The following is a 26,960-nucleotide window of genomic DNA, read 5'->3' as shown; positions in this document are numbered from 1 at the left end:
ACTGCATTGCAAACACAGATAATCCTTCATTCCAAATCTTTTGGAACGGAGCCTCCAACTTTGAAGAAAGATTTTTCCTTTCCAGAGATTGGGGTGGGGGTGGGGAATATTTTAATAGAAAGAATCCTTTCCTTTCTTTTCCTCTAGTTGAATGTCAAACTAGAATTACCACTGAAACCACATACCCCAAAGGCTTTCTAGCCCTTTTGCAACACTTATGCTTGCATACCATTGAATCAGAGGTAAAAATATATGGACACAAATATTCATTTATTGTCTGGAGCCTTTGTTTTTATGCCTCCACAGTGTTCCAGCATATTGTATTGAATGCATTTTGGGGAGGAATTGTTACAATACCTCTGAAAGTAATCAGTTACACTGAAGCCTGCTGTAGACTGGTTGGATTATGTCTGAAGACCATTTAGATTTCCATAATTTGTAGAAAAGTTGTGTAGTGTGTGGCCATATATTTTTCTGGTTTTGTCGCTTACAGCCTAGGCAGCCTAGGCATGCTTCCAGCCATACCAGAAGATGGTGCAGTTTGCTAATATCCATTTCCCTGTGAGCGTGTTCTAAGCAGCAAACTGACTCAGCGATTATGAGTTCTCATAATTCAATGCTTAGTAATGCCATAGATGGTAGTGATAATGTTGTACAGTGGTTAGAGTGCAGGGAAGAGCTGAGTTCAAATTCCTTCTTGGATCACTGCTACCATAACCTCTTTCGCATGGCTGAGATGAACTTTCACCGAATATTGGGTGAACTCAGGAAGCAAAAGGAGGGACATAACTAGCCCCTAAACTTATCATATTTCTCTGCCACTGCTTGTTTTCACATGTGACAAATATGGCCATTGTGAGGTAGAAACAAGTGCTGAAGTCATTGCTGAAAAACAAAACGGAAAGCCCAATTTCAGCTATTGTTTTCCAGTACAAAGAAAGGGCCTGCCATTCCTCAAATGCTAAAAATTTATTTTCATATCAGTGGAGCTTTTTATTTTCATTTTTGATGGGTGGTGGGGAATAATTAGAACAAAATGAATTTTGAACTTAGTGAAATTATGCATGCATATAGAGCAGCCCATCAAATCCCAAACATTAGGGTTGAACTTCAGATTCTGCAACCAGTTAAAAAGGCATCAACATATTGCACAAATCAGTGGGTTATTAGACTGATTTGGCAGGTCTTTCTCTCTAAACCTTATTCATTTTAGATCTAGACAGCAAAAAGGGAAATTGAAAATAAGGGCGCTAATTACCTTTTTAACGTTAATAAATTTAAATTAGTGATGCATCTTTACTGGAAGATAGCTGATTATCTAAATTTCTGGTGTGTTGTTTCCAGCATATTTCCTTTGTTCTGTGTTACTCTGTTTCTAAATATGTATCAGTGGATAGAAGTCTATATGCAATTAACTTTTCATTATCTTGCCAGTTTCATATGTTTGTATCATTTGTATTGCACACTTGTGGTGCTAAAGCTGGAATACTCTTAGGGAGGCTTAACAGAGCGCTTTCATATGTATCGTACTGAAAATTGTTCATGTATTTAAAATATTTATCTACTGCCCCTCATAAAAATAATATCAAGGTTGTGTATAATAAAACAGTTCCATACAAAACAACAGTTTTAAAATTCAGTACACGATAAAAACAATGCAATAAAAAACAAATTACAATTATCTAAAGCAAGTTGTCCATTAGTGTTAGGCAGAGATGCTACATTGACTTAGTGGCAAGGATCGGAGTATCTCCCGTTTTGCACTAAGAAAAGAGAGGTAAAGAACTACCGACTGCCACTATGTAGGGGAACACAGTTACAGCTCCCTTATTCATAACTGCAGACTGAGGTCATTGCACATTAATGTGCTTTGCACAAAAACAACACTTTTTGCCCCAGAGAATGATGATGGGGAGAGTTTCACTAATGAGGGAGATCTATGATATGGGATATTAGAATTCATATTTTGTGGTATAGGGTCAAATAAAACATTTAGGTTATCCACGCAGCTCTTTGTTGAATAAGGAACTGGGAACTGGGAACCAACTTCAGCATCATAAATGCACACAAGACAGTGATAACTGCAAAGTCATCATCTGCTTTCCAACTCCTGAGGTTCAACACTTGCAAAAACAAACAAACAACCACGTCCAACCATGGTACACTTGGTACCAATTCATCATTTTTTGTGTCTGCATGATTGGGTGGCAACATGGCACATTAAATTTAATGTAAACAAGACATCTTAATTTCACATATATGCTCATGGGATCTGAACTGGTGGTGACTGACCAGGAATGAGACCTTCATAGCAGATAACTCAGCCGTGGAAGAGGTTAATTCCAAGCTAGAGATCACCAGGAAAGGAATTGAAACCAAAACTGCAAATACCACAATGTCATTATACAAATCTACAGTGTTACCTCATTTGGAATACTATGTGCAGTTCTGGTCAATGCACCTCAAAACGATATTGTAGAGTTTGAATTGGTTCAGAAAAGGGCAACCGAAACAATCAAGGAGATGGAGCAACTCCACTATGATGAATGGCTGCGGCACATGGCATTTCTTAGTATACAGAGAAGGTGAGTAACAGGTGACGTTATAGAAATCCATTTTAAAAAATACATAATGGTGTACCTTTCAATAGAGAAACTCTGAGATGGTATAACGAATTGGGTCCCGTTACAGTCAAACCTTGGTTGTAGAACGTAATCCGTTTCGGAAGACCATTCGACCTCTGAAACGTTCAACAACCAAGGCACGGCTTCTGATTGGTTGCGAGAGCTTCTTGCACTGAAGCAGAAGCCACGTTGGATGTTCGGGTTCCAAAAAATGTTCAAAAACTGGAGCATTTACTTCCAGGTTTTCGGCATTTGGGAGCCGAAACGCACGATAACAGAGGCGTTCGGGAACAGAGGTTTGACTGTACTGCAAATACAATTTTTTGGCTAAATTTCTTCTCTGTGCTAATGACACGAAAGCCTCTGGATAGTCTTGACAGGTGGTGTTCTTCTGTCTCATGTAATGGGTTCTAACATGAGAAGCCAATATTGGTTTGACAATAGAAGATAAAACTTAGCAAGCTTGATGGTGAAAGTGTCCAATTTGAGTTATGATTGTTAGAGCTAAACAATGCATAGCTTGGAGCAAGTGGACAGAGAAATGTTTTTATTCCTCATAACGCTTGAACTCATGAACATCCATAGAAGCTGAATGTTAGAAGATGCAGGTCAGATAAAATGAAGTACTTTGTTACGCAGTGCATAGTTACAACTATGGAACTTATTCCCACAGGAGATAGTGATGGCCACCAACTAGCATAGCTTTAAAAGTGATTTAGACAAATTTATGGAGGATAAGTCTGCCAATGGCTACCAGGCATGATGGAGGCCATTTTCTGCCTCCACAGTAGGAATCAGTATGTGTATGAATACCATTTGCTGTAAACTACAGGGAGAGAGAGTGCTCTTGTTCTGGGGTCCTGCTTGCCAGGTCCATAGATATCTGGCTGACCACTGTAAGAACAGGATGCTAGATTAAACGGGCTATTGGCCTGATCTAGCAGGCAGCTCTTATGTCCTTGAACTGAGTGGGAAAGTTTGAAGGGAGTCTTGCAACCTATGATGACTACTGGGTACCCTCTGTTATCTTCTTCAATGGGGTTGTTCCATGACAGATTCACACCTGTACAACATCTGTGCCACTGACACTCAAACTTTGGGACTGTTGAAATATATACAACAAAAAAGTAATCAATTTGAGTCATGTGACTCAAACTGGGTCTACTAGATCCAGAGTTTTTAAGCAATTTGGACTAAAGTCAATTCTGGGGCCTCTTCAAACTTAGCTTCATTAGTTTCATAGTAGATCTGCCTCTGCTCATGGAGTTGTTGCAAGGAAAAAAGTTGAGGGGGCTCAGAACTGACAGGGTTAAGAGTTCTGAGTGATGACGCCTCACATTCTGAGGGCGGGCAGAGAACACGGAAGGGGCGTGGATTTCTCTGTGTGTTTTTCAGTCTGCGTGTTTGCTTCAAGGAGAGAGCAAGCAACATGGGCGAACTCTCGCCAGGAGATTTATAGCTGTTGTATTTTGCTAAGGAATAAAGACTTTAAGATAAGGAGAGCTGCGTGTCAGCCTGAGTTATTGCCACCACACGACAGAACGTTCCTGCTTCTACTTCCGCTGTGTTTTACGCTCTGCTGGAGTCAAAGGTTCCAGGGGGGAAGACCAGAGCTGCGCAGAGAAGTGTGCCGGACCCCCCGGTTGAACTTGACCCCCCCGAATAGGTTATGGGGATCAGCAATAAAGATAAGCAACGTTCGTGCGTGTGAAGAGGCCAGCTGATGAGACGCTGGGAAAGGGAATCTGCAGGCAAAGAGGCCAGCAGCCAAAGGCCAGCTAAGGAGTAGCTGGAGCCAGCCGGGAGGAGCCCGCTGGGAAGGATCTGCCGGACCGGGACGTGCTACTGTATCGTGAGTAGGCCGGGCCCCGGGGGAGAGATGGCAGACAGCCATGAATCGCGTGCAGTCCCTTTTGAAGAGGCAGACGGGAAGGAGCCCTGGGTCGGTTGGCAGGCACTGAAGAGAGTGGGAGCCACACCAGAGGGGGCTAGACGCCAGCCTGAGGGACGCCCAGACGGGGCCAGAAGCTGCACAGAAGCTGGGGGACGCCCTGGAAGCCCAAAGTGGGCCGGAGCCGTGTCTAAAAGCTGCTGCGATGCTTTGACACGCCAGAGAGACAGGCAGCCGTGTGCTGGAAAGCTGCTGGAAGCTGGGAAGAGGAAAGCAGAGGCAAGCTGTTCCTCTGGAGGCTGTGCACCCAAGTTTGGGGATGCAGGCCAGGAAGGCCAGTCCAAGGGTCTTGAGAGTGCCCAGGCTGTTTGGCAGGAGCTGAGAGGGGTTTGCAGAGAAACCACAGCAGAAGCCAAAAGCCATTTTCCCAACGGCAGAAAAGCCTCGAGGAGGATTGCTGCTGGAGAGGTTGGGAGGGCAGAGAAGACCAAAGGCACTAGGCGATGTTTTGTTTGTGCCTCGGCTGAACACCTGCGACGCAGCTGCCCACAGAGAGCAACGAAGCCAAGGCAGGATGCGCCCAAGGTCACTTCCCATGGGAACCAGCCGGGTTTCCATGGCAACAGTGGGAGCAGACGTGGGAGCGTTTTTCAACTGTCTGCTTCGATGGCGGTTTTGGAAAACACCACCTGCAGCGAGAACCCCAAGGTCGAGGGGAGCAGGAAGTCAGTTGCCAAGGCAACAAAGAAGGACAACTCCAGAGGGGGGAGGGTCCTACGGTGGGTTGTTGACTCAGCTGCGAATGCCCATTTGGTAACAGCGCCACCTGATGGACAAATGTGGAACTGCAAAGCTGTTTCAACTGAGAAAACTGTTAGTTTTGCTACAGGGGCACAGGGCCGTGTAACCCATATTTCTAACTTGTTTGTTTCTTTTTTACAGGCTGAATTGAAGGTTTATGTTCTCCCTGAGATAAAACACTGCCTGCTGTCTGTACCTTCTCTTTTACAGGAGGGATATTCTGTGAGTTTCGAAAAAGATGTTTGCACCATTTCCAGAGATGGGGAGAAGCTCGTAAGTGTTGGAAAAAATCAGAACAACCTCTTTGTTCTGGAATCACCTCTCGAGGGTGAGGGGAAAGCCACTGACCACACTCATGTGTCGTGTGCTTGCGTGTGGCACAAGAGGATGTCACATGGGTCCTGTGAGGACGTCCAGATGTTATCAGAGTGCACCAAAGGTTGCAAGGTAAAAGAATGTGGTAAACCTTTGAAGTGCAAGGCTTGCAGGAAAGCCAGAAACAAGGGGTTTAATGATCCCAGGGTGGAGAGGGTCACCACAAAGCCTTTTGAGCTTGTGCATGCAGACCTTTTAAGTATGCCACAGCCAAGTCTGGGCAAGGCCAAGTGGCTGATGGTGCTGACAGATGATTTTACAAGGAACGCATGGGCGTTCACGCTGAGAACTAAGGAGGAAGCAGCGCAACTGATCAAGGATTGGGTTGCAGAGGTGGAACTGAGGTTCTCCACCAAGGTGCAAGGTTTCCAGTTTGACCGTGGTTCTGAGGTCACTGGGTCTGCTCTAAAGGGTTTCTTTCGCCAGAGGGGGATACGTCACAAGGTGACTTCTCCTCAGGAGAGTGGCGTGGCAGAGCTGAGGAGTAAAGCTCTGGTCTGAGCATCCGAGATTCTACTGGATGACTCTGGTTTGCCTCACAGTTTTTGGGGGGAGGCGGTAAAAACGGCCAATTTTACGATGAACAGGTGCTACAATTCAGTGGTAGGTGACACCCCGTATTTCCTGCTTCATCGGCAGAAGCCGCTTGTGCATTTCTTTCGCACTTTTGGTTGCAGGGCCATGGTGCCTGTACCAAAGTGGTTGCAGCAAGAAGGTGGTCCAAAGTACCAGGAAATGATCTTCTGTGGGTACGAACCCGCGACCAAGGGGTGGAGATTCGCATACCCAGAAGGTGATCAGACCAAGCTTCTGGTCAGTAAACAGGCTGAGTTCTTTGAGCAGGATGGTTGGGCAAGGCGCAAAGCGCGCTCTGACGTTCACTCAGATTGTCTGTCTGACGCTGAGGAGGAAAGAGAGCCAGAGCCTGAACCTGCTGGTGGAGACCAGGTCCCTGAACAGAGTAGGGCGTCTCCACAGGTTGTGAAGGGAGTGTCCAAGAGTGAGCCCTCATCTCCTGTGCGCATAATGGAGAAAGCTCACAGACGTGTCAAGTCAGAGGGGGAGTCTTCTGATGAGGAAGACGCACATGCTGGCCCCAGTGGGTCAGGAGGAGCACCCCAGTTTGTGCCCAGGCGGTCTTCAAGGGCAACAAAGGGAATTCCACCTGAGAGGTTTCAGGTCACAAATGCGTGGGTTGGTTTCGCACAGTGCGAACCTGAGGTTTGTGAGGTTCAACAGGTGCCTAACAACGATGCCAGGAAGGGGCGGAAGGCAATGGGGAAGGTGTTGAACACTCAGAAGTCCTCTCAGAATGTGATTCGAGAGGGGGTGTTGAGGGGGCTCAGAACTGACAGGGTTAAGAGTTCTGAGTGATGACGCCTCACATTCTGAGGGCGGGCAGAGAACACGGAAGGGGCGTGGATTTCTCTGTGTGTTTTTCAGTCTGCGTGTTTGCTTCAAGGAGAGAGCAAGCAACATGGGCGAACTCTCGCCAGGAGATTTATAGCTGTTGTATTTTGCTAAGGAATAAAGACTTTAAGATAAGGAGAGCTGCGTGTCAGCCTGAGTTATTGCCACCACACGACAGAACGTTCCTGCTTCTACTTCCGCTGTGTTTTACGCTCTGCTGGAGTCAAAGGTTCCAGGGGGGAAGACCAGAGCTGCGCAGAGAAGTGTGCCGGACCCCCCGGTTGAACTTGACCCCCCCGAATACTATGTGCACTATCTTCAACTTCTTGGAGGAAAAGCAGGGCAGAAACACAAATATAAATAAAATATATTTTCACGTCTCTATCCTATATCAAATATAAATTACAAAACAGCAAATTCTTCAGACACTATTGTTCCACTTATGGTGATAGTTTATGTAGCATTTATTATCAGCAAACTATAGGATTAATTTGCTTTCTAGTATATTTTACATATTAAAGAGTCATTACTATAGGCATGTATTTTCTTAGTGGTGTTTTAACTTCAAAAAAGAAAAATATGCATATATTTCAGTATCTCCAAAGTCTGTACTTTAATCACTTAGGCCCCATCTGCACTATACATTTAAAGCAATAACATACCCTATTGTCATTGTATACACTGAAATATCCATATTTTTATCAATATACAGTGGTACCTCGGGAGTCGAACGGAATCCGTTCCAGAAGTCCTTTCGACTTCCAAAACATTCGGAAACCAAGGTGTGTCTTCTGATTGGCTGCAGGAAGCTCCTGCAGCCAATCAGAAGTCGTGGAAGCCATATTGGACGTTCAAGTTCCAAAGAACGTTTGCAAACCAGAACACTCACTACCAGGTTTGCGGCGTTCGGGAGCCAAAACGTTCGAGTCTTAAGGCGTTTGTCAACCAAGGTATGATTGGCGGTTATACTCTCTTAAAACACAGGAATAGAATAGAATTGCTTCATAATTATTTTCTGGTATTATTATTATTACTTACTAAATTTGTATACTACTCTTCATCTGGGAACTCAGGGAGGTTCATAATATAAAAATACAATATTGTAAACAGTCTCATAAAACAGAATATTTCCTTAAGCACTTTGGGCATGATCCAATCAAAGTTAAGCGCTTTTAAAAATCCTAATTGATTTCTGTGTAGAAATTAATTTGACTTCAAAGTGCTAGACTTTGCTGGATCTTGCCCTATATGCATTAACTATGAAGAAGTTCCTTTAGAATAAAGCGTGTTCTCCTTCATGGAGAGCACGTGTTGCGGTGGGGGCCGCCAGGACACTCCAAAGTTGGGGGCGGGCTAACTGATCGTTGGCCACTGATGCGATTGGGGCTTCCCTTGTTGTTGGGAAGAAGTTAATGTTGCCATTTATTGATTGACAGCCAGAAATACTAAAACTCCTTGCACAAGGCTAGGGCTTCCTCTTTTCGCCCATGCATCGGATTGCCCGTCCCTCCTAGAATAGGGTTGTTCGCTTTGACCTTGCTATGCCTGTCATGGGGTCGTCTGCTTTGGAGCGGGGGCCTGGTAGGAATTTTGTCCATCTGGCTGATTGGCTGGGGCCATTTGGTTTTTGCCTACTGCGTAGCAAATCGTCACAACTTGTAAGGTTGCGGTTAGGCATTGGTTTATGGTTTGGTTGGTTGAGGGGCATGGATTGGCTGTGCCTGCCCCTCTAATGCTGCTGCTGCAAGGGATTCCGTTAAAGGAATTGGGGGCTAACTATTGCTTGTCCACTCTGTCAAGGGGGCTCGGGCCATAGCAATGAGCTCCTGGTTGCATTTGAGGTGAGGGCAGGTTCCCTGCTCCGCGTAACCCCCAAGTGTATTCCCCCATTCTGACTTTCGCATCGTGCGGAATGTCAGTCTGTCCCCCATGGTGGGGGCAGATAGTCGCAACCAATGCCTAAGCAACCACTCACAAATTTGTGTTTTAATAAAGTTGTGGCCAAAATTATGCCAAAAATCTTAAACAAAAATTCTGTGTGATGTGTGAGTTATTGGAGTGGACCTGGGGACCTCGACACGCAACTTGTGCTTCTTGAAATTATACTCATCATGTTTTTTTCTTTGGAATGGTAGTTTCCTGCCTATTCATGAAATGTTTTAGCAACTTCAAAACATGTCTTAAGTTGTAACTGTATAAGATGTGCATTCTCCCCATATTTATTCATGTGCATGTTCTGCATACGTATGCAACACCACAATACACAGCATGAATGGGATAATTAAACGGTGGGTGATTTACTAATAATGCGAAGCTATCATCACTTTGTTGACATAAATATACTGTAAAGAAATAAAATTTATACAGAATAAGTAAATAGAATACAACACACCCAGGCATTATACAAAATACAATTTTATGCCATTTTAACTTGAATTCACAAGTGTCTCTTAAGTATTCATACCAGCCAAATGCTTTGTAGATAACTCAAAAGAAATATCTCTGAATAGTGGCTCCCTAATGGTCTGTTTAATAGACGATTTTTGGGAATACTAAGAAGTAAAGAAGACAGGTACAGAACTGACTTTTTAGATTTGGATGATATACTGCATATTAGTATGATATAGACTTAAATGAATAAAATCCTAAATATTTATAAATTCCAATGATGATTTCATAACACACAAATCCCAATAAAAAGTTTAATTTTGTGTTCTCTTCTGTAAAAACTGCTACATGTGTACTTTGATGTGTGTAGATAAACAGAAATTCTGAAAGAATTTAATGTTCAAATGTTTTATTCTTTCCCACAAACATCAGTTTGCACAATCAAATACCCATCTCCTACTAAGCTAACCTTTAAGCATGTCATTTAGACAGCTAAATGCTCTGAAAACTATGATTAAGTGTAATTCAGAGAATTGGGAGTATTATAATCTGTAATGAAAATTCAAGTCTGCTACTTGGCCTTTAATGACATGTTTATCGTCACCTCACTGCTCTTAACCTCTATACTTGCACTTTTGGTTAATGTATTTGCCTACTGAATCATTGCCTTGCATCAAAAATTGTGCTTAAAACATCGGCAGTTATCTCATGTGTGATTTGTATTCTTTACATAGGCATATATTTAATTTTACTTACATTCTTTTGCATTGGGCATGAAATGCGGTAATGTGATACACCAGATTGCACGGTAGTTTCGTAATATAACATTATATTTTTTCAACACAGGTGTGTGGGATGCTTAAGTTGGTTAATTTGCAATCTGATCATAAATATTGACCTGACTTGTCATTAATGAAGGATGAGCCTAATGATAAATTGTTAGACAAACATTGCAAATGCAAGCATGTGTGTACATAAGAAGTCATCTTGAGCTATATAACATTATCCGGCCTTGAGTAGTCCTATTTGTAATGATCCATAGTTTTGCACTTTGGTGCAGCTGGAATTGATCTCTTGAATAATAATTATCCACCATTCCACATTGACTGTGATGTTTGTTACAAAATGAAGCCAAATTGCCCATTGATAGAGTTAGATATCTCAATACATTCTATCATATGAGAAACCTGATTTTGTTTGACATTTATTCATATATATTTTGTTAGCTAGGGATCAATATACTATGAGTTTTCTATATGTGGTCAAAGTTTATGGAGGTTTCAGGAGATTTCAGGAGATTAACTTTTAAAACTTAGGTCTTCTTAGGTCAACATTTAGAACTAGGTGCAACATACATCTGGTGAAGATTAAGGTGTGTGTGGACCAAGTGTGTGAAGTGTCAAATTCCCATCTAAATTCCAGAAAGTTGGTAAATCCAATGGCCTGTGACATACGGGGTTCAGGAGGACTTTACACTTTACTTTGTTTCCCATGTTGCTTAACATTTACATTAAACTGCTAGAAGAGTTTGTCCAGTGGTTTGGGTGGCATCAGTATGCTGATGAGACCTTGATTCTTTAATCTAATTCCAGGGAGGCAGTGAAGGTCCTGGTCTGGTGTTTGAGATCTGTAAAGGACTGGATCTGAGAGAAAAATCAGAAACTTAATCCAGATGGATAGAAACACTTAGAGGTGGTTTTTTGGGTTCTTTAAGTCATGAAGAAAGTTATATGACATGTTTTCAATGTGGTTGCCCTTCCCTTGATGAACCAGGCTCATAGTTTTGAGTACTCTTCAAATTAGCATTGATTCTTGATCATTGAGCAGGGGCTATGGCCAGGATTGCTTTTGCTACGCTAACTCTGTCCTTTTCCATAAAAGTCAGCTCCTACCGCTATCACACATCCAGGTTGAATTAATTCAGCACATAGTATCTGAGTACACTTTTGAAGCATGCTCAGAAACTTCAGCTAGTACACAATGTGGTGTACCAGGCTAAGCTTTTAAAATAATATATACCCCTGCTGCTTCATCAGCTTCATTGCTTCATTATTGTTTCCAAGTTCCATTGTACTCATTATCTTCTGAGTTCTGAATGGTGAGACCAAGATATATAAGAGGCGGGTCTTCTGCTTTATAATCCTTTCCATCTGTGTAGATCTCTGGGGCAGACTTTGCTTCATGTTCCACCATCAGCTGTTGGGTACATGGGAAGGCCGCCTAAGTTCTGAAACTCCTTATCTTAAGAGGTCTGGTTGGTCCCTTCTTTGATAGTATAAAACAAACAAAAAAGGTGTTACTCCATTGTTGGGGTCTGGATAACTCCTCTTCTTAATGTTGATTTTATTAGATAATTCTTGATATGTTTTAATGTACTACTTTCTCTTGTAATTGATTTTTTAATATATTAAATTCTTTGTTAATTGACTTGGAGGATTCATTGATGGAACAACAAGTATGGCATATACCATATTTTTCCGTGTATGACTAGGGTTTTTTCCTAAAAAATAATGTCAAAAATTAGGGGGTGTCTTACAGTCTGGGCTATCTCCCCCAATTTTCTTAAATCTGAGTCCCCAAAAATAGGGGGCGTTGGGGGCGTCTTATACATGGGGGTGTCTTATAGACGGAAAAATATGGTACTCTGTGGGATATGCTTGATTTGATAGGCCAGTAATAAAATATGCATTAATTCACAGTGTGCAGAATTGATGGGAGCTGCAGTTATATTTAATACACATTCTCATATGCACATGTATGTTAGTTAAGCTTACATGCATTCTGTATTATCGGGTCATGCCCTTATTCTTCCACATGTTTGCATATATGGGACACCTATTCCATGGGACAAAGTTTCTAATGTGCACCTAAGACAGTCAGTAATCCGGAACACTTCATTGTTAAACGGTTTACTTTCTTAAACAAACAAACATCTGTGTCATTGTATGAATATAGCTGGTGGCAAAATATGATAACTCAGTGAAGGCAGAAGTACATTAAATAATAATAAAAAAGAATTTGTAGCTCTAATACTGTTGTCAAATATGGTAGAGATAAAGCAGGGGCATTAGGAAGTTAAGCAGCTTTTTTGTTGGCAAGATGCCAAATCCAGTCTATATATTTGATAAGATTTAGACATTGCATAGTCATATCTCCCTTTTGTACCCCAACAGAATTTTGCTGAAAAGCTCTATTTTATCTTATGTCAGAAATGATCACAGGAATCTGTTTAATTGGGAAATACTTTTAAAATAGTTTCTAATTGGCATCAGAAAGTTGAAAGTTCAATTCAAAGGTGAGATCTAAGCTTCCTAATTAGATTGAATAGGCTTAAATAATAGTTTTATTCATTACAGAGACAATATTTCAATGAAAAAATGCTCATATTAGAAGAGATTCTTCCACTGGGATCGTAAGTTTATTCTATAGTCAGATAAGAATGTATGCTGCTCTAAATTTATTTTTGTTTTAAGGCCACAAATAATTTTATTATCTACAGTTTACCATCAATTTAAGATAACTTTTTTTTATCAGAACAAAGCTGTCTCATTTTCTGCTGACAAGAACATTCTTATTTCAGATAATCTGCCTTTTTTAAAAAACAAAACAAAACCCAACAACCCTCAAGTATTATTTTCACTTGCATAAAATTGTATTATGAACTTATTTTTCCCCTTCTTCCCCCCCCTCCCAAATTGTTTGATGCGTCTGAAATGGAAGGATGAAGTAGAAGTCGCCACTTAAGCAGTGAAGGGTTATTCTTTGTAAATAATAGATCAAGAGCACCGGAGCTATATCTAATGGAGCCGTATGCAGCCTCCGTTTCAAGGACAGCGCGTGGTTGAAAAAACATAACCGCAGTTCATCCTATCTGTAACCTGTGGTCAGTTCTTTGCCACTGCCAGTCAAATATAACCCAGTAGACTTTTCAATGCTGTAAAATACCCTCACATAATTATATATAACTCTATCTATCTATCTATCTATCTATCTATCTAAATGATTACACATATATAAAACCATCACATGTAAATAATCTTCAGTATTCTTGAAGAGATGAAAAGACTACAAACTTTTCAAAATATTTAATTTCTTTTCCTTAAGAATTGTTGCGATAGAAGCACACCAAACCTGGAAGACTTTTCACAATGAGAATTAGTCCAACTTCGCAGTGTTGAAACAAATCCATTGAGTCTGCATAACAGAAGCATTCCTGTGTGTTGATTAAAATATCAGTTTGCATTGCCTTAGTTTCGTTTTTAACAGTGGTAATAGTCGCCCCATGCAGTTGCTGAAGGTCCATCCGAGAGGACCCTTTAAAAGGGTGTATAACTCTTGCTCCTGAAAGGTTTTAGAGCTTTGTTTTAAATGCTAGGGCACAATCCGCTGGGAAAGTTTTCCCACACAAGTTCCACGGAAATCAATGGAAACCACACAAGAGCATGTACGTTTGAATGTGCGTGTTCTCGCGTAGGTTTCCTTCATTTCACTGGAGTTTGTGCAAGAAAACACCCCAGTGGATTATCTTACTAGATTCAAAATGACTCTTTTGATTCAAACAAAAGATTAGAGACAGAGAATTGTCACTCAACGGAGTGTCCCTGTTTATGTTTAGAACAATGTGGAAAAAGCACAAGAATTTGTCTCCGAGATGATGGAGATGGAAACTGTTTTGCAAATATATTTTTGAAAATTCTTTCAGCTAATTTTTTTAGCTTTATTGGGGAGTAAGAAAGAAATCAAAAGCAGTAATTTTAGACAGCAGTAATTTCAAATATTGGTTTATATTCCTTGCACACACTTACCTGGGAGTAAGTCCGACTGAAGAATGTGACAGTTACTTCTGGGTAAAAATACACATGATTGCACTGCAATAAACTAAAATACATGGCTAATTGAACATTTTTATTCATTTTGGGTTCATGAGAAGCTCTAGTCATTAGCAAATAATAGTGCAATAATATATTTTATGAATCGGTTTGATGATTACTCATATAGTTTATAATTTATATAATTAATAATACTGATTTTTCAATAAGATGTTATATTGACAACCAGTATGAGCCTCAAAAAAATCTTTTCAAGCTTTGATTCATTGCCATCATCCATATTTTTGAACATTCTTCAATATTTCCTTTATGAATGTGATCTGTTTTGTAAGAAGGCAGGATAAGTACTTGTGTCTCATAACCTTACGAAAGCTCCAAGAACTGTGCGCAACTTTTCAGGAATTATTTTCCTTCCTGGTTTGTGTATCAACACGGTTGAAATAGTATCAGCTTGCTCAACAGAACCCTCCTCCTTTGCTTCCACATTTCCCATACTTGACTTCTTCCTAGCAAGGTTTTGCTGGGTAAAGACAAAACATTAGATCATGATTAGCTATCTTTGAAATAACTCCTGTGATGCGCATCGTCATGCCGGTTCTCGGCATTCTATTTGGGAATTTGTTAGTCGGTGCCGGGAAAAAAAGTCGGGTTGACAGCTAATAGATATCCCCACCATCAATTGTTTAGACATTTTTGTCTTTTGTGACATTGAGAAAAAGACAAGGAAGGGAATGGAAGCAACTAAAAAATGTCAAAAGATCAAAAAATCAATGGGCTGAAGGAATGTGATCTGTTTATCAGGGTGTAGCTGCTCTTTCTGTTTGCATTAAGTCCGAGTGAGTGTCTTTGGTAGCCAACTGAAGCTGCTTTCATTCACTCCCTAGGAGATGTAATACAAGCATGAAAGTTACGATGTCTCACAAAGCAGACACAAGAACAAAAAAAAATTTCGTTAAATCAGCAGCTTGGTATTACGTGTGTGTCCCCCCCCCCACAGTCGTGTTAAGGCTGCTATCCTCCCCACAAATTAATTGTTGAGTACTGCATACGTTCCATTTTGGTTTTAAGTGTTTTAAGGTGAAGGGAAGATATTTTTAAGTTCTTGTTTTTGAAAACATCAATAAAATGAAATGGGTTTAATAGTTCAGTTAGTGAACTTCAAGGAGATGATTGAAGACATGTGCTTTCAGGTTTTGACAGGTAGTATAAAGTCTTTGAGTGGACTTCTCCCTTTGCTTTAATGGAAGAGGAGTTGGGTTTGCTTTATCTGAGATGGGAAAAATGCAAATGGAAGGATTCCCCCCCCCCTAAAGTGTTTTACTGCTTGCTACTGTTTTAAAGACACTAGTTAGTCTAAAGCTGCAATGGCCATGATTCCTTCATTTCTCTAGATGTCGGTGTGTGTCCTTTCTCTCTCGCTCCCCCCACCCCCTTCAGTTCTATGCCAGCCTATAAGAATCGATGAGTAGACAAGGCAGTGGTCCAATCTGGTGGACAAATTTCTCATCCCTTCTAGTTTCTGTGTGATAGGAAGTATGGCAGGGGCTGCATATTTTATAAACTTTCTATTAAAGTTGTGGCATGTTATCATAAAAATGAATTACGATACTTTGTATTACACTCTGGGATTGAGAGATAGACATAGGATTAAAAAAACAATTTCTAGGCATTTCTAGATGATAAATTTAATTTTCTTTGCTATTTGGAGGTCTTCTTTGAAAATGCAATTGTAATGAACGCATTCAGAACTGGAGAATAGATTTACCCTTGGCTTCAAATAGTTGACGTTATCAGGCTCTGTCATTCGTTCCTTCCTATTTTCGGGCTGCTAATTGATGTTTTTGATGTCAGCAAGAAAATTGAAGAAAATGTCATGTGTGAACCAGTGCGGAAGTTAATAAGATTGACTTCGTTGACAGAATTTACAATGAGCGCAGAGACCGCATAATGGGACCGCTGCGAATTCGTGTGCTCTCTTTGGAGTCAAAATTGACACCTCACGCTAGGCCAGCGGTCGATAGGAAAGATGGAACATTTGGGAAGGTTCTTAATCTCATTTTTCTCCCTTTCTTACCCCCCTTCTTCTTCTTCTTCTTCTTCTTTTTACCTTTTGGAGATTATTCAGTTGCACAAGCAACTGTTTATCCAGAAGGCTACTGCTTTGGACCAAGTCAAAGTCTTAGTTCAATCTTCTAGCGCCCCCAACAATGCTAATTCTTTATGCTGTTTTGAGTTTGAAAGCAAACAAGTCTTGAAAAGCTTGAAGTAAGATGTGTCTTAAGGAATGATATACTAATATCACACGGGGTCATTGCATAGGCTTGGACTATGTGCGATAAAGCTGAAACGTAAATCTCATCTATATAAAGGACGGAAGCACCTAGAAAAGTTTGAAACAAAATAGAAGACTCAAATCTACACTATTCTCATTCTCGACTCTAAAGACAATATCCCTTGAAGTTCAGTGTTTCATCAAAATGTTCCTTGAACCAAAATCATACCCCAAACTTATGCACAATAGCAATGCCTTTGCTATAATGGTTTAATTTTCCAGTAATGTGACAAAGTTTATTGGATTTTGTGTGTATAATTATGGAATGGATTAGCTGAGTTTGGTTCAGTGCATCTGATTATTTTCTGGCCTTTAGGGAAATGCGCTAAACCCCTAATATGTCCACTGCCCCCCAAGCGGTCTTTTTTTGAAGGCACCGCACAAAATGTGGTCTCTACTCGTGCTCGGCCTCCAAGGATCTTCAGTGAGAGACATTATTCTTGGAATATCCAATTAATTCCATGGGCAGTGATCAGTTAGCGCTTCTTCTTCCTTTCTCGCCATTTGAAATGCTAACACAATGAATATTTTCTCATTGGTCTGCGTCCCTCGGCTAAGCTGTTGCCGCGGGCTGAGAATTTCATCGACTGATGAGACCAGAGGCTGCACCGATAAAAGGTTACAGTACGTGATTTGCATGCCAATTGGGGGTTGCTTACATGAACTTGAAAGTTCTTTAACTTTTATTTGACTTTTTTCTTCTGTACATAGATGATTTGTGTTGGTAAAAAACACACACATTAAATTGGTATACACAGTACATTATTATTATTATTGTCTTACTGTAGATCTTTCAAATAAACAGATAGAAAATGTTCAATATCTTGAAAATTTAAACCTATTGCTAGTCCTCATTGAAGTCTAGGTAAATAAAAGCTCTGAGTTTGTCTACTGAATCACAGATATTTTCAACTTGGATATGTTCATTTTCTTCTGTGACACAACATTGCCTTTTTTGTTCCACTAAGCCATAATTACTACAGCAATTTTCCTTATATCATATTTGATGGTATAATATTTGTCCTTAGTATTTGTTCTAATGACAAAATACCCATGCTTCCTCAGTCAAAACAGTACAAGCGAAAGGTTAGCACAATTTTCTTGAATAAGGCAGTACAGTGCTGAGTTTGATGGTAAATTGGCAAAAGGTTCTTCAGATTTCAGTTGTGCTCCATCAAGAGTTGAGACAAAATATTGTTTGTTTTGTTAAATTATAAAATACTTTAAAAATCAAATATATCCACCATTTCATCTGTAGATGTCTGCCCATAGTACAAGCAACACAGTGGTCTAATGTGTAACAAGTTCCTAAAAATATGGTGGCATATAAACTGGAACAATGCCAGTACCATGTTCTGTGTCAAACAAACTATAGGATCTCTGTTGAGGGCAAAGGCAGGTAGTCTACACTGTCTTCGGGCATGAGTTATAGTTGTGATTGGTTTAGAGTTGCGACGGAAATGTTTTAGATCTGGGAATATGTGTGATAGTGAAGGTAACGTTTCTTCTATTTAAAAAAAGGTGTGTGCGTGTGTGTGTGTCTGTAAAAGAGCGAGAGAAGATGAGAATTCCAGTCTTCTATAACTGTAATCTTAGAGGCTGGGTAATGCGTTTGGAGACATGACATATTCCTACTGAATAAAAATCAGGAGACCCTTTCCAAAATTGCCAGCAAAAGGGTCTAGTGAAGATAGGTATGAAAGGCTCCCCCTTCCTCTCCCTAGCTGTCTACGAGCAGTAAAGCAGGTGGCTCCCCGTGGCTGACTTTTCATGACAACATGCCATTAGAAATTGTGGTCCTGTTGATCAATCCACTCGACATGACAGCTTTGCCGCAAGGCCTGGCTCTTTGAGCACCAGCGCTGTGGCTTTTCCCTCCTTTTTTCCTGCACTAATTGGTGAAAGTTTTTACTGTGCTTGTGGCATAGGAAATTCTTTTGAACATTGTCACAATCAAGTGTTGACTTCTTTAGAATTGCAAGTAGGTTAAGTGAGTATCAACATAGCAATATCTTTTTAGGGCTTCTCCCCCCCCCCCCCCGTGTTAATTTAAATTTTATTAGAAACAAATTCTTGAGGGGGGAAAAATAGTTTTCTAGAAACAGTATTTCTACAAAATAATATTTTGGTGCTGAGCACCAAAGTATATTCCTTCTGAGGGGAAAAATATGGCAGAATTGTATGGCAGAAATGTTGAGATATGTTTTCCTCAGAAGGAATATACTGGGAAAATTAAAGGTATAATACATCTCTTAGTTTTCCTGTCCTTGATTTTTAAAAAGAACCGTTTTTAGAGTGCAATCCTTTGCATGCTTGCACAGAAGTAAACCTGCTATGCTCAGTGGGATCAGGATTGCTGCTTTAGTTTGTGTAAAGTTGTTCCTGTACACAGCTTAAAAATATATATATTTGAGGTACCTTCCCTCAAAATTTTCTTCAAAAATTGCCCTAATATTTGACGTTGATTAAGTATTAAGGATTATTGTTCTTTTGCTATGCTAATACAGAAAGTTGTTGACTAAATAATGTGTGTCTCCATGAGAAGCAAAAGAGCAAATATTCACCATATATATTATTTACTTTTATAATTCCATTAGATTTCTGCCTTCAGCATGATGTTCAAGAAAATGCTTATAATCTATTAGTGGCACAAAGGATTGTTTGATTTAATATATAACAGAATCTAATTAGTGAACTTATAAATATATAGATTTAAGTTCCTCGGTATTTAATCTTTAGTATTTAAGCACTGATTTATTCTGTTTTTCAGGCAACATGATGCTTGCCTCTTTCTATATTTGATAAACTGTGTGAAATCCTTTTGTTGTACCTAATAATCGTACATCCCAAGGTACATGCATTAAAGAAAGTGTTATTTAATGTGAACATATTGCATGAAGTTATTTGGAATTCATATGAAGAACAAACAAGGACTCGTTGTTTATACAAGTGGCAAAAAGACAGGAAAGCGAATATGTGAAGCTTGCAAATAGCTGCTAGTTCCCACTACACATCGTACAAGAACGCTAAAATAATTGTGTAACTTCTAGCCCAAAGCTCAGTTTTATTTGCAGTAAATAGTAGGTATTTCAGTGTGATTTTGCCAGTACAAATACCAAAAATTGTTATAGTTTAAATGCAGAACACGAGCAGCATTTCTTTTTTGCAACTGTAATTGCTGCCATGATTTTTTTTTTGTACTTCAGATGCCCAAATTGAAAGGAGCATAAATTCATATAATTAATTTTGCCACTGTAAAAATCATTTGCTAAAATTTGCATTATTAACATTATCAAGTCGCTGGTTGGTAAGACATCAGACATGACGAGTGAGAAGGGCAGCTTAGGGAGAATTGGGCTTTAAACCCTCAGCAGATCGGAGTTAGGATCAAAGGCACTTGTTTTATGTGGCTGTGTGAGACTTTGAAGTCCTGACTGCACCTACAGCACTCATTTCATCAGGTTCACTGGTGTCTTAATAGCAGATCAATAAGTTTCAAAGTCGGAGAGTTAATTTGATACTAGTGCTGATGCAGTCGTGCTGGGGAAGCAGAGAGAGGCAGAGAAAGCAGCCTATTAAGAACTGAGATGGGGATAGGTGTCTGATGGTGTTGATTGGTATCCACAAAATCCCAAATTGTAAATATTGACCTAAAAATTTGCAAGCTCTAACATATTATTAAGGGGAAATGAGATGTTGGCTTTATTGAAGGAGATTATAAGCTACTGGTTTACTGTTGTGACCAGTATCGGGTTTGGTAATACAGGCATCGAAGTAAATTTCCATTTAATGTAGAATAAATAGGCCTGAACAAAGCCCAAAGCATAGTACCTCTTGAAGATGATAAGTCTCTTATTACTCCAAAAGAGGGTATACAAATGATAGAAAATGTTCGTTTCTTTTTCCTTTCTTACTCAGCTTTCTTTCCTACCGCAGTGTTGCTTGTTCACACTGAGGGGCGGGGGGAATGGATTTTAAGACAAAGGAAGTTCACTCTATTATTAAAACCCATAGGAAAATAATTATATATAAATAAATATTCTTTTATTCTACCTTTCGCAATTTTTGGATGCTTACGATTAACATTCGGTAATGGCCAAAAAATATTTTTATGACAAAGAAAATGATGTATGGGTATGTCGGTCTTTTGAAGGCATCCTAAACCCAAATAAATGAAACAAAAATCTGCTTAGACAAAGTGCATTGAAAGAAGATTGCGTTTTATTGCACTTTTCCCCCCCTGTACCAAAGAGGTGGCTGTGGGTGGAAATGATTCCCACAACTCGGCAACAGTGTTCTTGTTTTATAGAAAAATCAATATACTAAAGAAGTTTGTTACCTATTATTATTATTTATTATTATTATTTGTCTTGACAAGGCAGTAGTTGATGATATCCATAAAAACTGCTCCTAGAGGGAGAGAGGGCACACACATACGCAAATGCAAAATCCCTTTGAAAAGGAGATTTCTTTTAAAAAAAATCATAAGAACTTTTCCATCTGTATGTACGGCAGAGGTTTCCTGGCACCAGAGGTCAACTTCACACCCTTTTGGAACAAAACTCTAATTTAGAATGTTCATCTAAGGGTTGATAATGGTATTAGGGGGCCAGTAGGCTGGTCAGTGGGAGCTGTAGATTAGCGCAGTAGCCTCAACAGCTTTACCTAGACCCCCATGATTCATTGGACAGATTAGCTATCACATCTGTCATTTTTATCCCCTTTCGTTCTCCCCCTTTTACCACATTTAAAATAAGAAACTTCTCCCCAAAATGGAGGGAGGGGGAGGATTAACAAATATGATCTCAGGAGCAATTTCTGCGAAAGAAGCCACCAAAGGTATGTTCCAAAACGCGCCTGTAAAAATCACATGCCCAGGTATATAAATTAAGTAACTGATTTGATCTGTATGGGTGTGGGTGGGTGGGTGAATTGGATACAGCAGTGGATACAGATAAATTGGTTAAAACAGGTAAGAGACAACTTTTTAAGATGTGATTTATTTTAAAACAGCGAGCGTTGAACTGCTCTAGTAGCTCAGCTCTGTGTGGTCATTTTTCAAAATCTTTCCAGTATTTCCTTCGGTTTCCATTCGCTCCTTTTGATTTCACGAATCCATTAATTATCATAAGGCATAATGCACGATTTTTCATGTTCAAAAGTTGGGACCTGGTTGAATTCAAATTAACAAGTTTGATCTCTTCCGAGTCCAAGGGAGACCACTTTCCGCTTACTGGTTCGTTAATGGTTGTTCTTGGGTTCTTCAAGTGTTGTTTCCTGTGTGTTTATTACAGAAAGATGTCACCATTAAAAGGGAATTTAAGAGTTTCTGTAAATGTAATGGTTCATCCAGAATAAAGTGAGTGAGACAGTTCTTGGAAACTAGGGAATTGGAGTAGAAGGAATTGTAGCTGATGAAGGTGTCTCTTGTCAAAATTGTGTAGGAATTATTTACTGTGCTGTCTTTTCTGAGCTGCTAGACTAAAAGTGAAGACATGGAAAATTATCCCAGATGGGATGAATTGCTCCTTCTCTGTTCTTTTTTTTAAGGAAAAAAGATTTCAGAAAAAGTCTTCTTTTTCTTAGAACAGTATGAATAAAAATCTGGACAGCTGTCAAAAAATATATGCAGTCTGTATTTTTTTAAAAAAATAAAAATAAAAATCTAACAATAAGCATAACTAAATAGCTTCAATAGTCTATATCTCACCCCCCCTCCCCAAATAATGATCTGTACTTCATTAAAAGAGTATTAATCTAGTTGCCGGTCTCTTGGGAGACACCTTAAGATGATGATATTGTGGGGGGAGGGGGTTCCCCCCCGAATTGTTAAAAAAAAAAAATTCTAGCAGATTTGGTCCCTGTCAGTCAGAAATAATTGTGTTCTTAATCTTGTCCCTGATGGATGACTCGGAGTTCAGCAACGGGCCAGCTCCAATGACAAATACAATATTAATATTCATTAACTGCTTTGACAATGCTAATTTTGATGCAGTAGTAAAGGGCCTTCCAAAGTTAGCGGCCAAAGCATCAGAGCTACGCAAGGTGGCAAGATAATTTGTGCTGGTTTGCTGAGCTGAAGGCTTTTAAAGTCTATAGCAAAAAGCTAGGTACCACAAACAAAAAAGAGAAAGGGGAAAAAGTTCTGAAGCATTGGAAGGCAGGGCGGCGGAAGTAATACGATCACACTCCGCTAAAAAATTTGACACCTCTGATGCAGTTTCTTTGAGTGAAATTTCTACAAAGTTGCAACAAAAAAAGCATAGCATGGTAAGTCAGCACATTCGTGATTTTGTTTAATCTTTTTGATCTTTTCAATTATCGCTATTTGAAGATCAATAGTCATTTTTTCCTACTATGCTTAGAAGGCGCGCAGCGGTGGTTTAATATGTGTTAGGACCATTCGCTTTAAAGGAAGACATCCGCAAGTTTCTGTGATTTTTACTTAAAACCATGGGAAAAATTACATACTAAATGCTTCTGTTTTTGTTTTGTTTTTTGTCTTCTTTTTAGACATTATGCTATACTTTTTTAAAGTCTTTATAAAAATAGAATTCAATTATTGCTGTTAACAGGAATTTGGGAATGGGGGAATTTTTGTAAGCAAGGGGGTGGAAAGAGCGGAACAATCTTCTACCTTTTACTGAAATTGAACCACGGGCTTCCCCCAATTGAGTGGCATCAAATAGCCATTAAAGCTTCATTTCAGTGACGAGCAGCAAAGCAGTGCTTTCACCAAGTTAGGTGAACTTTGGAGAACTGAGATTTCCTTTATATTTGCCAAGTCGGCAAACAAAATATCGGCTTTTGTTCTTTAGACTGAATATACAGGGTTTTGTGGGAAGGAGGGGAGAGAAAAACAAGAGCTTTTTCACTTTTTTGTGGATTTGCATTGAATCAGGGGGAGAGGCGAGTATTGTTCATTTTCCTACCATGCGAGATAATTCTATGAATGGAACTGGACTTGAGCATCTTTTCTGAAGAGCTGGCGTTGCAGAGCTGCTTCCCGTGTGTTTATCTGCTCAGTGCAGCTCAGTGGTGAATGGCTTAGGTAGGGTGCTGCCCTCCAGTGGATCAACCAACGGCAGTCTTATTGCACATCATGTAGGTATGTTAATATAACAAGCGGCAGCATGCTTGAAACCAGGCAGCGTGAAGCATCCTGATTAAAACTGTTGTAAATGGTAAGCTAAACCTTTTCCTCTTTCCCACAAGGCTAGCAGAGTGAGGCATTGCTTTTAATGAATCGGCACTGATACTTTCATTTCTGTCGCATGTTTTTGTTGCATGTTAATTTTTCTCTGTTCGGAGCATTTTAAGATTGATGGGTTTAAAGCATAGCAAAGAGTTTTTGTCTTTTAAAAGAAGCTTCAGAGCTTGGGAACTTTAGCATGGACAAAGTGATCTCTGTCATCATTAACAACTAACCCTTTGCCTTTTTCTTCTTCTTGGAGACACACAATATTCTTCAGTGCTTTGCTCCTCAAGGTTAGGTTAAGTAAGGCCATCACTTTCCTTCCATCAACGAAAAGTTGTCCTAGGGAAGCCGAATGTTTGGGGGATTCCTCCCCTTGTAGAAAATCTCATGGTAGTACTTGTTCCCCTGTTCCCATAAATAATAAAGTTTGCTTTAACATCTGTGTGCTGGACCTAAGAAGAATCTGATATTGAACAGCAGATCCATTTGGTCTCTCCCATGTGTAATTGCAACTTCATTGCAACAAGAGGAGGGTTCTATCCCTCCACAGAGGTACTATCACAGCTTATTTTGCTAACTTTCAGATATTTTGTTTCTTAATTAGTTGGGTTTCTGTTCTTAGACTGTGCTTACTTCTCTGACACTTCAACACCCCCTGCCCCCGCAAACCCAAATATTTTTGGAAATTTTAATTGCAGGACGCTAACTAGATGACTGCTCTCCGTAGTGCTTTCAGATCAGTTCTGCTGAGAAACTATTTTTTGAGGAAACTTGGTAGGTGCATGCATTGCTTATAGGAAAGAAGTAAAGAAAAAATACTGGGCATTATACTGTTGTGCTTCCTCAACCCCCCCCCCTTATGCTGCTTCCCTCTGCCTCCTGTTTTTGGGATATCCAAGAAAAGGAAAGCCTCGGTTTAAAAGCTGCCCATCCTATTTGCTGCACTTTATAAGTTATTGTTGCTAAATGATTGGGAACTGTCCATCACCAGCCAGAGAACTTGCAGTTTACTTAAGAAATTGCACGTGGGACAAAAGCAGCCGCTGGAGTGTGGTGGCCGCTGTGAATAGAGGGAGGGAAGGCAATTAGTTGCCGTGTTGTTGGAGCTTTTTACTTGTCAAACTGGAGCCTCATTGCTTTTGTTATTGCCATGTAAAGGGAAATTGCAGGGTTTTGTTTTGGTATTAAGGGCCTTAACGGTTGCTGGCTGACACTTTACGTGCAAAGGCCAGATAAGTGCGGAAAAGGATGGTGGTAAGAAAAGCAAACAGAAGAACTTTCTGTCTCCGTTGATTACATTCTGGCGAGTGTCTCCAGATTCTTAAGGTTTTGTCTCCACTTCTGAATTGCAGATCAGTCTGTACACCTGTAAAGTAATAATAGCAACGATAGTAATTAATACAGCAGGACAACATTGCAGTGACTTCTGTAGTGATTAGCGCAGCATAACTTTTGAAACTGTCTTAAAAATCATTGTGTAGGTTATATTAATATATATAAAGGTATAAGTGTTTATGACAGGTCTCCTTCACATCTCCTCCAGATGAGTATAAATTCTTTGTGGGTTTTGGACAATTCAGAAACTTTTTTGCTCTGATAAAATTAACTTGCACACCTAACTACTAATGATACTGAACCACAGATAGTTTTACCTATCCATCATGCTTAACCATATTACTGGCGCTTTCTTGTCAGGTATTTTGAGAGGTAGCCACTATAGGTTTGACCGCATTCCCCCATAAAAACCAGAGCTGCCTTTGCGATTTTTGTTTCTTAAGTCAATACCTATCACAAAGGATGGATAACTTATGAATGTAGATGAAAAAAGACACAATTTTTCAGTTCGTGGAGGAATCTGGTCTCTCTTTTAAGCTTGTGCTTACAGAAACTAAAATATACTTGCTGTAGCAAAATACCTTAGACAGTAAGACTGTAGTAAACTTGATGAGCATTTCTTATACTGTTTTCATGTGAACCAACCTGTTTAAACCAAGAACCAAAAAATTTAATATTGGTAAAAGTTGGGGGCGAAGGAGAGTGATTACTAATGTGTCAAAATGATAACAAAATCAACTGCTTCCTGCAGGTCTCTCCTGAAGAAATTTGTTTGGTGGGATCTGACAGTGACTGCTTGTTACACTTAGGTGCTCCTGCTCCCTCATGGCTATCCGTTGTTGCCTCACTACGCATAGCATTACCTGTAACTATCTGAATCGTAGTAGCGTTGTCATTTATTTCCAAGGTAACTGCTTCTTTAGCTATCCTTAGCAAGCAAACGGAGGGGCGGTTTGGGGGGGGTGTTTGACAGTAAGAGAATTTGTGTATTAGAAAACCGAAGTGATTATTTCAAGTTTCGAAATCTGCAACAGAGACAATCTTAGAAAATAAGACACCTTCTCTCACAGCCGACATCCGATGTCACGATGGATGCGGAGCATTCAGGGAATGCCAGGCCTCAAATCTGGAAACATCTTGATCTTTTAGGACTGTACTTTAAGTGAAAAAACGCAGGCGGGGGATGGGAGGGAGACAGAAAGTGAAAAGCTGCAAGGGAAATAATACAAAGCTAGTACAATTGGCATCTAGACAGTGAAGGGGGAAAAAAGTTTATGAGATTAAGAGTGGGAAAGACAAAGCCGTTATGTACCCGAGGGATGCAATTTTAGTGGGAATGGAAGATTTGAGTGGTAAAGGAGGAGCACTCGCCTCTGGGTTCTCTCTGTTTCAGCAGTTTGGCTGTTGGCATCTCAATTTGAATTGCTGGGTGAGTAGCATTTGTGTTTAAGTGTGTGTGTGTGTGTGAGAGAGAGAGAGAGAGAGCGCATCTTGACCATTGAACTAGTTGTGTGACTTGTTTTTATTCGTGTCTGTGGAAGCATTTTTTAAAAGGAAGATAGAACAGTCAATTCAAGCTGTGACCTTTGTTCAATACTTAAAAAAAAATACAGTGCGAGTCAGTTTAGGGGAGGGGGTAGAATGACTTGTCAGTGACAGTTCTTAACATACTGTAATAGTTACAAAACAACACAAAGCATGCATGTCCTTTTCATCACATGCAAAGGCCTGGAACAATTAAAAAATAATTGTTGGAAGGGATTTTTCTTTTGCCTTT

General features: G+C 39.9%; 1 protein-coding gene across 39 annotated transcripts in view; it reads left to right on the top strand.

Annotated features, from left to right (window-relative positions):
• The window catches only part of TCF7L2 (transcription factor 7 like 2), a 210,986-nt gene that overhangs the window by 138,984 nt on the left and 45,042 nt on the right, over positions 1-26,960 (top strand). Inside the window, exon 1 of one of the 39 annotated variants that reach the window (XM_053389180.1) lies at positions 26,428-26,612. The exons of 37 other annotated variants lie outside the window; for them this stretch is intronic. In XM_053389180.1, the coding sequence (XP_053245155.1) occupies positions 26,490-26,612 (123 nt within the window). In that variant the 5' untranslated portion in view covers positions 26,428-26,489. Of the gene's footprint in view, positions 1-26,427; positions 26,613-26,960 lie in introns of those variants that run through there. One more of the 39 variants, XM_053389192.1, reaches the window with a different exon arrangement.

Source organism: Podarcis raffonei, chromosome 5 (assembly GCF_027172205.1).
Source record: "Podarcis raffonei isolate rPodRaf1 chromosome 5, rPodRaf1.pri, whole genome shotgun sequence".
In the NCBI taxonomy this organism is placed as follows: Eukaryota; Metazoa; Chordata; class Lepidosauria; order Squamata; family Lacertidae; genus Podarcis; species Podarcis raffonei.
The sequence above is the reverse complement of the archived record's forward strand: the minus strand, read 5'-3'. Positions and strand labels throughout refer to the sequence as shown.